This window comes from Meira miltonrushii (genome assembly GCF_003144205.1).
Source record: "Meira miltonrushii strain MCA 3882 unplaced genomic scaffold FA14scaffold_3, whole genome shotgun sequence".
NCBI classification, from domain to species: domain Eukaryota; kingdom Fungi; phylum Basidiomycota; class Exobasidiomycetes; order Exobasidiales; family Brachybasidiaceae; genus Meira; species Meira miltonrushii.
In genome coordinates this window covers 3,022,241-3,032,918 of record NW_020289945.1, presented here as the reverse complement: position 1 = coordinate 3,032,918, position 10,678 = coordinate 3,022,241, and the positions used below count along the sequence as shown (strand labels likewise).

The following is a 10,678-nucleotide window of genomic DNA, read 5'->3' as shown; positions in this document are numbered from 1 at the left end:
AGAAGGAGGAAGGGTAGAAGGAGGAAGGGTAGAAGGAGGAAGGGTAGAAGGAGGAAGGGTAGAAGGAGGAAGGGTAGAAGGAGGAAGGGTAGAAGGAGGAAGAGCGGAAGGTGGAAGGGCGGAAGGGCGGAAGGGCGGAAGGGCGGAAGGAGGAAGGGTAGAAGGTAAGGAGGAAGGGCAGAAGTTAGGGAGGAAAGGCAGAAGGTGGGGAGGAAGGGCAAGACCTAACACAAGATGCCACACAGAATTGATCAAGAGTCAGCGGAGAAATGGTACACTTGACATCGACATTTGTCTTTCTTCTCCCTCTTATCATGCTCCCACTTCACACTATTCGACTGCTTCTCCCAGTGACATCCTTTCAACACTGCCGAGCAAGTCCATCGTCATTTGTTGGGTTGAAATGAGGTCGATTAAGTCGGCCAGAATTTTCTTCATTCGAGGATGACTCTGCACTCGCGTTCACGGGGATCTTGCAAGCGATCACTGGCAGTCGAAGAGGCATCGGTCTTGAGAGCAGACCTCTTTGGATGATGTATCAAATACACTTGATCAAAGAAGCGTTCATCCTGTCCGACTTGGTGACGTTGCAAGTGCAAGATGAGCTCGAGCTAGACACACTCCTCCAAACGCTTCCGTTTGCTCTCAGGACAAAAGTCCGAAAGGGGCTGAATATCTTGATTCATGGCTGTGTATAAAGTCCATGAAAACGAAGTGAGATGATTACAGTGTGGTTTCCTGATAGATACTACATTGTCAAATCATGCAATCTTACATCCTAGTAAGGACTGTTCTTTTGTTGTGCTTTTTGCTTGAAACGATTCAAGTTCTCGGTCAGACGAAAGAGCCAAAAGACTTTGACTTAAACAAAACACCTCCCCCCGAAGATGGTTCTGAGAATGAAGGTACAAAATCACACTATACAATAGAGAACATAAACACGGAAAGCTACATTCCAGCACCAAAAGAAGCGGACGTCAATAAAAGTAGAAAGAAAAGAAAGCAGCTAGCAACAGATCCTACAGAAGAAGCCGAGCGTAAGAAAGTCTATAAACGTGAAAAGGCGAGAGAAAGGCGAAAAGGTATTCGTGAGCGTAAGTTGGCCGGTACACTAACTGAAGTCGATTTGAGATCACTCGAACTAACAAAAGCAAGAAAACGTAGATACCGTCAAAATAATAAACAATCTTTAGCGAAATACTTTAGGGAGTATCACTTAAACCATTTAAGTGAATATGCGGCTAGAAGTAGGAAATGGAGACAAGAGAACTTGGAAAAAGCAAGGCAAACGGATAGACGGAGGCGAGAGAAGAAGAAGAAGCAAAAAGTCGTAATTCACGATAGATCTGCCGAAAAGCACACTTGACTCCAAATACATCGTAAGCATACACACTGTGCACAAGTGAACAACACTTGTTCATTGGCCAAGTTTCACCGTAAAGGATTTCGGACAATCTATGAGTCATTGATATGAGACTCAATACAATTTTGATGAGCAAACAAACGATGGCCATAGAGGTGAATCTGACAATATTATTATGTTTACTACATATTGCTCAGGTAAAAGACAAAAGTCCGAAAGGGGCTGAATATTCATACTTGTGTATAAATAGCTGTTTAAATAAATCTTTCAAATTCAAAAGAGATAATTGCAGTAGGGTTTCTTTATGGTTCGTTCTTTCAAAATAGTCAAATGATGCGATCTTACATTCTAATACTGACTCTTCTATTTTTGTGCCTTCTTTTCATAACCAGAAATCAAGTTCTTGGTCAAACAAAAGAGCCAAAGAATTTTGACTTGAATAAAACGCCTCCTCCTGAAGATGGTCCAGAGGGTGAAATCGTACATTCGCAATATCCGATCGATAACACTAGTATGATTACCGATAAAGTAAATGAAGCAGAGGTGAATCAAGACAAGAAAAATCGAAAACGTAAGGCAAAAGTGGAACCTAATGAGAAAGCCGAACGTAAAAGAGCCTATAATCGTGAAAAGTCGAAAAAAAGGCGGCAAGGTCTTCGAGAACGCAAGTTGGCTGGTACTTTGACTGAAAGTGATCTTAAAACACTCGATTCAATGAGGTCACACTATCAAAACTACTATCGAGATCATAAAGAAACTTTGTCACAACGTCATAAGGATTATCGAAAAAATCACTTAGCTGAATTTGCAGCCAGAAGCAGGAAATGGAGAAGTGAAAATTTGGAAAAAGCAAGACAATCGGATAGACGATATCGGGAAAACAATGCGGAGAAGATCAAAATCGATAAAGCACGTTTAAGACTTAAACAGCAAAATGTCGAGACGAACGATAGATCTACCGAAAAGCAAAGTTCACTCTAAAAACATCGTATGCGTATATATTGTACACAAGTGAAAAATACTTGTTTAGTGGCCAAGAAGGCAGCATCAGACCCGATTCAATGCAATGAACTGTAATGCAGTGCATCAATGCGTGTGATGGCGAAAGTATGAAAAGACCACTGTAAATCATTTCTGCCAATATACCTGTCATTGATATGAGACTCAATGTAATTTTGATGAGCAAACAAGCGGTGGTGATAGAGGTGCAACTGACATACCTGTTATATCTTGCTAAAAAATGCTTAGATAAAGGTTGAAAGTCCGAAAGGGGCTGAGTATACCAATTCATGGCTGTGTATGAAATCTATCAAAATGAAATGAGATGATTGCAGTATGTCTTCCTAATAAATCCTACATAATCAAATGATGCAATCTTACATTCTAGCAAGGACTGTTCTTTTGTTGTGCCTCTTGTTTGAAACGAATCAAGTTCTCAGTCAGACCAAAAAGTCAAAAGACCTTGACTTAAATAAAACACCTCCTCCCGAAGATGGCTTAGAGGAAGAAGTCATACGTTCATTACCTTCGATTGAGAACACAAGTACGACAGCCAATACAGGAAAAGAAGCTGAAGTAAATCAAAAAAGAAAAAAGCGAAAGCGTAAGGCAGAAGTGGATCCTAATGAGAAAGTCGAACGTAAGCGAGCCTATGCTCGTGAGAAGTCTAGAGAACGTCGGCAAGGTATTCGAGAACGTAGGTTAGCAGGTACGTTGACTGAAGAAGATAAAAGATCAATCGAGCTAGAAAAATCAACAAAAAAGAAATACAATCAAAAGAACAAAGAATACATTGCAAGATATTATTCGGATTATCGTCGTAGCCATTTGAAAGAATGCGCTGCCAAACTTAGAAGATGGAGAAGTGCAAATTCAAAAAAAGCAAGAGAAGCATGTAAATCTAATCAAGATGGAAAGCAATAGAAGACTCAAGCCAATCCGAAGAATAAAAGCGTGGTAAAGCAAGACAATTCTGTCCAAAAAACAGTTGACGCTCTAGTAGTACATTTGGTAGCCACCTTCTCTATGCGAAGAAGGGCTATACAGATATACGTACAAAGTATTTATGTTTTTCTGTACGTGAGGACGCCGCTTAAGACATGCCCAATGCAGTACAGTGTATCAATCTATTTAGTGCAGTACGATGACAAAAGTTCAAAGTCTTTTACTATTGTAGTGCATCACAGCAAATGGTGCGAAGAGGTTGTAAGTCTAGTGAAGTTTTTTTTTTCTACTTCTAGTAGCATAGCCTCATTTTCCCTATCTTCCATTGCGTATGCTGGTAAGATAAATGAAAACAAAGACTATATGGAAGGGGCTGAATGTATCCCACTTTACGGTGACTAAAGCGAGTTGAAACTTTTACATTGTTTCTCTTTGATGTACCATATCATACAGTCAAATGATGCGATTCTATATTCTCATGTTGACTGTTATATCGTTAAGCCTTTCATTTGAAACGATTCAAGTTCTCGGTCAGACGAAAGAGCCAAAAGATTTTGACTTAAACAAAACACCACCTCCCGAAGATGTTTTAGAGGGAGAAACCGTGCATTCGCAGTATCCGATCGACAAAACAGGTATGACTACCGATACATTAAACAAAGCGGAAGTAGTTAGAAAGAAGACGAAGCGGAAACGCAAAGCAGAAGTGGATCTTAATGAGGAAAACGAACGTAAACGAGCCTATTCTCGTGAAAGGTCTAGAAGAAGGCGACAAGGTCTTCTTGAACGTAAGTTAGCAGGTACACTGACTGAAAAAGATAAAAGATCAATTGAGCTACAAAAAACAGCAAAAAAGAGATACGATCAAGACAATAAAGAATATCTGACAAAATACTATTCAGATTATCAAAAAAACCACCGAGCTGAATGTGCAGCTAGAAACAGGAAATGGAGAAAAGAAAATCCGCAAAAAGCAAGAGAATTGGATAAACGTTATCGTGCAAACAACCCGGAGAAAGTCAAAGCCAGTCTTTTAAAGTCTAGACTCAAGAGGAAGCAAATTTTGGCAGAGCAAAATAGAATTGCCGCTAAGAACGATTGATGCAGTCTTAATTTATCTTGTTTGTTGTTCTTTCCCATGCGAGCACGTATTGAGCAAGTATACACATTGATTGTGTATTGTCCTACCTAAGGACACAGCTTCGATTTTGACCCGATGATGCGATGAAATGCAATGCAGTGTATCTATTAAATATAATGATAGATGTATTTCTTCACCATTGTAATGCATCGCAGCTAATCTAGCCTTCTCTGATGAAGATTTCGATTAGATTTCGTTGTACAAAAAAGGTGGCGATAGTATCTCTGTGCTATTTGTTATGCTTCGCTTCGTACAGTCGAGGAAAAGGACAAAAGAGATTGTACATTGACCTAAATAGGACACCTTCACTCGAGCCTGAAGATGTTGTGGCCTTAAGCCCTAGCCAGCAGAATGCTGAAGTGCAATCCAATCAAGGCCACCCGAACAGACCAAGTGATATAAATTCTGGTCAAACTATTCAGTTAGATCAAGTAGATCCAAATGATCCAGCAGAAAGACGACGGAAACGTAAACAGATATCAAATGCAAAAAGGGATAGAAGGGCAGATACTGAAAGACAAAAGAAGCGTAGACAGCAGCTTCGTGAAAGACAATTAGCCGGTACATTGCTGCAAAGCGATATACGGCATCTGGAAACGAAGAGAAAGAAAGACAAAGCTTATAGGGTAAGGAAGAAGAAGGAGATACAAGAATATGCTCTTAAATGGCGTCAAAAGAATAGTGGATACAATAAAGACAGAGTAAGACAATGGAAAGAACAACATCCCGAAAAAGTAAACGAGTATCGTATGAAGTACAGAGAGAAAGAAAGACTGAAGAAGAAAGCTCTGTCTGAGAAGCAAGACGATGATGCTGGTTAGTAATCTGATACAACTGCACAGCTTATCACTCGAGGGCTGTTCATTTTTGACTCTTTCATATGCTACTCGATCTACGTACGCAAATTTTTATTGATTTGCATCTGCTTATAAGCATTTTAAATTTTGAACATCTTCATTTCACCTCGTATATTCAAATGATGTCCTGTCATGCTATAGTGAAGTATTTGATCCTGTATTTTGCGTTGATGCAATCGATGCATGTTCATGGACAGATGAAGCGAACAAGGAGCTTTGATCTGAACGAGACGCCTTCTCCGGCAAGCAGCCCTGGGCATGATACTTTGTTACTTAGCCTTGGACAGCAAAATGGTGACTCACATTCTTATCCTGAGCATATAACGGGTAATCAAATAGGTAGCACGAACGCTGAAAGTGCAATCCATGGGAACTCTCAAACGGCAAACCACTATCAAAGTAATCCAAGCAAAGAGCCAAAACGATGGAAACGAAAACCAAAGATAATTATAAGCGGAAAAAGTGAAAAACAAAGAGAAGTGGAACGATTAGCATCAAAAAGATATAGAGACAGAATTCGAGAGCGTAAATTGGCAGGAACGCTGACTGAACAGGATATGCGTTACTTTGAAAATATGAAAAAGAGGAAAAAGAAATACGAAGAAAACCATTTAGAAGAAATTCGAGATCACCACGCTCAATGGCGTGAAAAGAATCGACAACGTAATAACGAAAAAAGGAACAAGTTGCGAAGCGAAAATCTAGAACGTGCTCGTGAAAAGGAAAGTCAATATCGCGAACGCAATAGGGTCACAATTCGAAAAAGACGTATGCAATTTTACTATAGGAAAAAAGAACAAAATAACCAAAGCAAAGCTGACGAAAATAATAATTAAAAGCAGAAGCATGTTTATATGTACATAGAAGATCCATGAATGTGCACGATTTAAGCAAAAGTTTTTCTAATCGGCTTGAAGTTCTTGTAAACTGACTAAATGGGCATACACTCCATTTTGCTCCATCAAGGTAGAATGATCACCTTGTTCGCTCACTTTTCCATCTTTCAAACAGAAAATTCGATCCGCTCTACTGATGGTCGATAATCGATGGGCAATTGCAATCGTCGTTCTACCTCTACTTGCTTTATCCAATGCTTCTTGAACGACTTGTTCACTTTCACTGTCTAAAGCAGAAGTTGCTTCGTCCAACAACAAAATCTTTGGTTCTCTGATCAATGCTCTTGCGATCGCTATTCTTTGTTTTTGTCCACCACTCAATGCAGTTCCACGACTTCCAACAAGCGTATCAAATCCGTCCGGTAGACTATCAATAAATCGTAAAATGTTTGCCTGTCTTGCAGCTTTTCGCATTTGTTGTTCAGTAACTTTTTCAATCGCATCACCTTCGTATGTGTTATCTTCCACATCACCGATTCCCCATCCGGCTGCACCTAATGCGATATTCCATCCGATCGTACCTTCGTACAAAGTTGGTTCTTGAGAAACGAGTGCAATATATCTGCGTAAAGATCGTACATTGATCGTTTTAATATCATGTCCATCAATCAGAACCTTTCCTGCTTGTGGATCGTAAAATCGTTCAATCAATTGAATCGTTGTTGATTTACCGCATCCAGAACCCCCTACCAAAGCGCAATACGTTCCAGCTTTTACCTCCAAGTCAATTCCGCGCAGAACTGGAACTGCAGGTCGGGTTGGATAGCGGAAGTGAACATCTTCAAATGTCACATTACCTTCACATTCTTCCAAGATGATTCCCTTGTCACTCTCCGAATCAATCTCTGGTACGCTATCAATCAAGCGGAAAGATTCTTCAGCTGCACCATGAGCTTGACTGACATCAGGAACAAAGCTGAACGCATTACCTGCTTGAATACTTGCAAACACGGTCGCAGTTAAAACGGTAAAGAAGTGTCCACTACTAATTTCCCCATTGATCAACAATCTACTACCGTACCAGAAACCCAAGGCGATCGTTGGAAGTGCGAGTGCTTGACTGATCGAATAAAGAATATTTCCGTAAAATGCAGTTCGATGGGTAATCCTTCCTGGCTCTTTCAATTCCTCTTTGTATAAATCTACAGTATGCTTTTCACGTGTGAGTGAAGCAACCGTTCGAATTGCAGCCGCTGCTTCACATGCTCGTTGAGCAGCATTCTCATGGGCTCTTTTGACTTTCTTGTCCTTCAGAACGACAATTTGCAATCGAATGAATCCCGCTGAAAGAGTGAGAGGACTTGTGGCTATCATTGGTAAAGCGAGCTTCCATCCGTATGCCAGAGCAATCACCCAACCAATAATCAGCGTACTAACACTTTGAATGATAGTTCCCAATGTAACACCGACCAAGCCGTTAATCCTTTGACTGTTCTCCGCAAGGGCAGAAGTTAAGGTTCCACTACTATTCTCTTCCTCGTCAAAAAAGCTCACATCAGCACGAAGCATCGCTTTGAGGGTCATGCGTCTCAATCGTTCCATCAGAATACTTGAAGCCAAGATCATAAATCCGTTCTGGATGGCGATTGCAAACACTGCAAGAATCGAAATAACAAAGAACCAAAGAGCATTCTGGTCACTGTTGTGTCGCATGATAGACCGATTCGGCTCGGGACATTCCATCCTGCTTCCGTTGAACCCGCCCTCATGAGTGCTACAAAGCGAGTAATCTTGCAGAGATTTACCGAACAAAATCGAAAAGCAGGGATAAACAGCACCTGAAGCGATCGAACCGATAATACCAGGAACATACAATGTCCAAATATAATCCTTATTGATCAAAGCCAAACGATAAAGTAAGTAAAACAAACTTCTTCGCTTTTCCTTCTTCTTTTTTGGCTTTTCTTCTTTCATTCCGCTCAGAACGCTACGACTTGTAAGGCGTCTCACAAGACCTTCTGGCATTTCCGCTTTGGCTTCTGCTCTCAACTTTTCGGCCTCACGTTCTTCTTTTTCTTTGGCTTTGCGGATATCTTCTTCGCGATCGTATGTATTGTTTGTCGAATCACCTGCTCGAATCTTTTGCGCATTTACCAAACCGAAATAAGCACCTTCCTGTTTAGCCAAAAGTGAATCATGCGTACCTTCGTCCAAGATAACACCTTTACCCATCACGACAATATTGTCACTTTTACGGATTGTAGATAATCGATGCGCGATCACAATCGTCGTTCTTCCCTTCGCTGCACGATCCAAAGCTTCTTGTACGATACCTTCACTTTGTGTGTCCAAAGCAGAAGTGGCTTCATCTAACAACAAAATCACTGGCTTCTTCACAATAGCACGAGCTATTGCAATTCTTTGCTTTTGTCCTCCACTGAGTAAGAATCCGCGTTCTCCTACAAGTGTATCGTATCCGTTTGGCAATTGGGTAATGAAACCATGTGCATTTGCCTGTTCGGCAGCGTATTGAACCATCTTGTCCTTTTCTTCGGTCGAGAGATGTTCGTAAGGGGTATTGATAAGACCATATTCGATATTCTTGCGGATGGTTGTAGAGAATAAGACCGGCTCTTGAGCCACATATCCCATCTGAGTACGTAACCAGATCAAATTGATCTCTTTCGTATCAACGCCATCCAGCAGAACACGACCTTCATCAGGATCATAGAATCGCTCCAACAAGGCAACAATGGTAGATTTACCACTTCCACTTGCGCCCACCAAAGCAGTCGACTTGCCAGCCGGAACACGAAGTGAAAAATCTTCCATAATCGGCACCTCACGTCTGGCAGGATAACGGAAAAAGACATTTTGTAATTCAATTTCCCCAATACACTTTTCCGGCTTCAAACCTGTCGGATTGGCAGAATCAATTTGCGATTGACGATCGATCGTTTCGTAAATCTTTGCAGCAGCAGAAGTGGCATAAGACAAAGCTGTAAGATTAGGCGCCAACATTGCCAATGAAAATGCACCAATAAAGATTGAAAAGATCACGTTCATCACTGTTCCACTGTCCAAGCGACCACTTGCTAGCAGTTTCGATCCAAAGTAGAAAGCCAATCCATACGAAGCATAAATGACAAAGAAGAATATTCCGAAACCTACACCTTGAACGATGGCTTTCCGCTTTCCTTGCTTTGTCGTTTCTACGTTGCTTTCATCGTACAAGTCAACCAACCTTTGTTCAATGGCAAACGCTTTGGCGGTTCGGACGGTACTCAAAGCTTCTTCTGCGACAGAGGCAGCCTGGGCGATATACTGCAATTCGATCTGTTGATACTTGGTGACAAACACGTTCATCAATGCACCTGCACCAATGATGCATGGCAAGACTGAACTCATCGCAAGGGATAATTGCCAAGAACGAGCATAAGCTACAACAAAACCGGCAATAAACGTGGCAACAAACATGACGCTCATTGGAAATTTGTCCGAAATACCTTCTTGAATAAGATGAATGTCATTTTGAATGCGTGAAGTTACTTCTCCTGCTCCGATTGTGTCGAAATAAGCAATCTCTTGACGTAAGATGGAGGCAAGATATGTCTCTCGCGTTCTTCTGGTAATTTCTTCTCCTGTATAGATCCATGTTGCCATATAGATGTACGTAGCACCAAACATAGCAATACCGGTATAGACAAGATAGAGTGCATCTTGACTGATGTAATGTTTAAGTGACGCCCTTGCTGCTGCCAAAGATTCGGGAGTGGCGTTTTTATCGGAAAGTGTGTTTGTGTATGTCAAAAACGTCGTTGTCAGATTACCAAAGATGATTGTCATAATCGGTTGAGCGGCCCCTGCTGCACCTGCTGCCACCACACCACACAAGTTCCAAAAGATATCCCATTTAGTCGCAAATCTGAACAAATCCACGAATCTTGCTTTTGCCAAGATCATTTCATCTTCGTCCATACTTCCTTCACCGTCTGACATATCAACAGCGATACTATTACTTCCATCTTGTTCTTCAATCTTTTCGTTTGGAGTGATTCCAACTGTATTGGCCGAAGCAACGATTGATTTTTCATCATTTGGTTTATAGATTGATTGTTGATTTTCGTTTACCAATTCACTCTTTTGACTATCTGAGGGCGTATTTGAGTTTTGCACATGAAGATGCAATTCATCTTGATTACCACGATTATCTGACATGATCGTCGGATTTGTTTAGATGTGCGTTTAGGCGGGGTGGAAAGAGTAGGCAGCCTTTGCTGCTTGGTAAATGACTTGCACGCTCCTTTCTTTGTGATGAATGTTATATTGATTGATTGAGGTTGATTGAGATGAACATATCCATTATATAACTTCAGAGTCAGTTTGAAATCCCGTCATCGATGGCAAAAGAAAAGAAAGTAAGTGATTATGCATTATTGCTCCTAAAATGCCCTTTATCTTATGCATTCATTCAAAGTGCGGATTTACACCCTTAGGCTCCGTTAAGGATATTATGCACGCGTAAAGAATGGAAAAG

At 40.9% G+C, this 10,678-nt stretch overlaps 5 protein-coding genes across 5 annotated transcripts; 4 read left to right on the top strand and 1 right to left on the bottom strand.

Annotated features, from left to right (window-relative positions):
• Positions 1-763: 763 nt before the first annotated feature.
• On the top strand, positions 764-1,366 carry FA14DRAFT_157055 (uncharacterized protein; the record flags this gene model as incomplete). The annotated part of the gene is made up of 1 exon (XM_025497873.1): positions 764-1,366. The coding sequence occupies one exon, from the start codon at positions 764-766 to the stop codon at positions 1,364-1,366; it is 603 nt and encodes a 200-aa protein (XP_025354693.1).
• A 327-nt stretch (positions 1,367-1,693) lies between these two features.
• Positions 1,694-2,344, top strand: FA14DRAFT_157054 (uncharacterized protein; the record flags this gene model as incomplete). Its single annotated transcript, XM_025497872.1, has 1 exon — positions 1,694-2,344. The coding sequence occupies one exon, from the start codon at positions 1,694-1,696 to the stop codon at positions 2,342-2,344; it is 651 nt and encodes a 216-aa protein (XP_025354692.1).
• A 384-nt stretch (positions 2,345-2,728) lies between these two features.
• Positions 2,729-3,286, top strand: FA14DRAFT_157053 (uncharacterized protein; the record flags this gene model as incomplete). Its single annotated transcript, XM_025497871.1, has 1 exon — positions 2,729-3,286. The coding sequence occupies one exon, from the start codon at positions 2,729-2,731 to the stop codon at positions 3,284-3,286; it is 558 nt and encodes a 185-aa protein (XP_025354691.1).
• Positions 3,287-3,785: 499 nt separating this feature from the next.
• On the top strand, positions 3,786-6,141 carry FA14DRAFT_181015 (uncharacterized protein; the record flags this gene model as incomplete). The annotated part of the gene is made up of 3 exons (XM_025501052.1): positions 3,786-4,099; positions 4,705-5,264; positions 5,447-6,141. The coding sequence occupies 3 exons, from the start codon at positions 3,786-3,788 to the stop codon at positions 6,139-6,141; spliced, it is 1,569 nt and encodes a 522-aa protein (XP_025354690.1).
• On the bottom strand, positions 6,076-10,545 carry FA14DRAFT_161796 (putative Leptomycin B resistance protein pmd1). The gene has a single exon (XM_025499300.1). The coding sequence runs from the start codon at positions 10,357-10,359 to the stop codon at positions 6,208-6,210; it is 4,152 nt and encodes a 1,383-aa protein (XP_025354689.1). The 5' UTR covers positions 10,360-10,545; the 3' UTR covers positions 6,076-6,207.
• Positions 10,546-10,678: the final 133 nt, after the last annotated feature.

Excerpts from the sequence above, each read along its gene's own strand:
- FA14DRAFT_161796 (XM_025499300.1), bottom strand. The coding sequence starts at position 10,359 with ATGTCAGATAATCGTGGTAATCAAGATGAATTGCATCTTCATGTGCAA.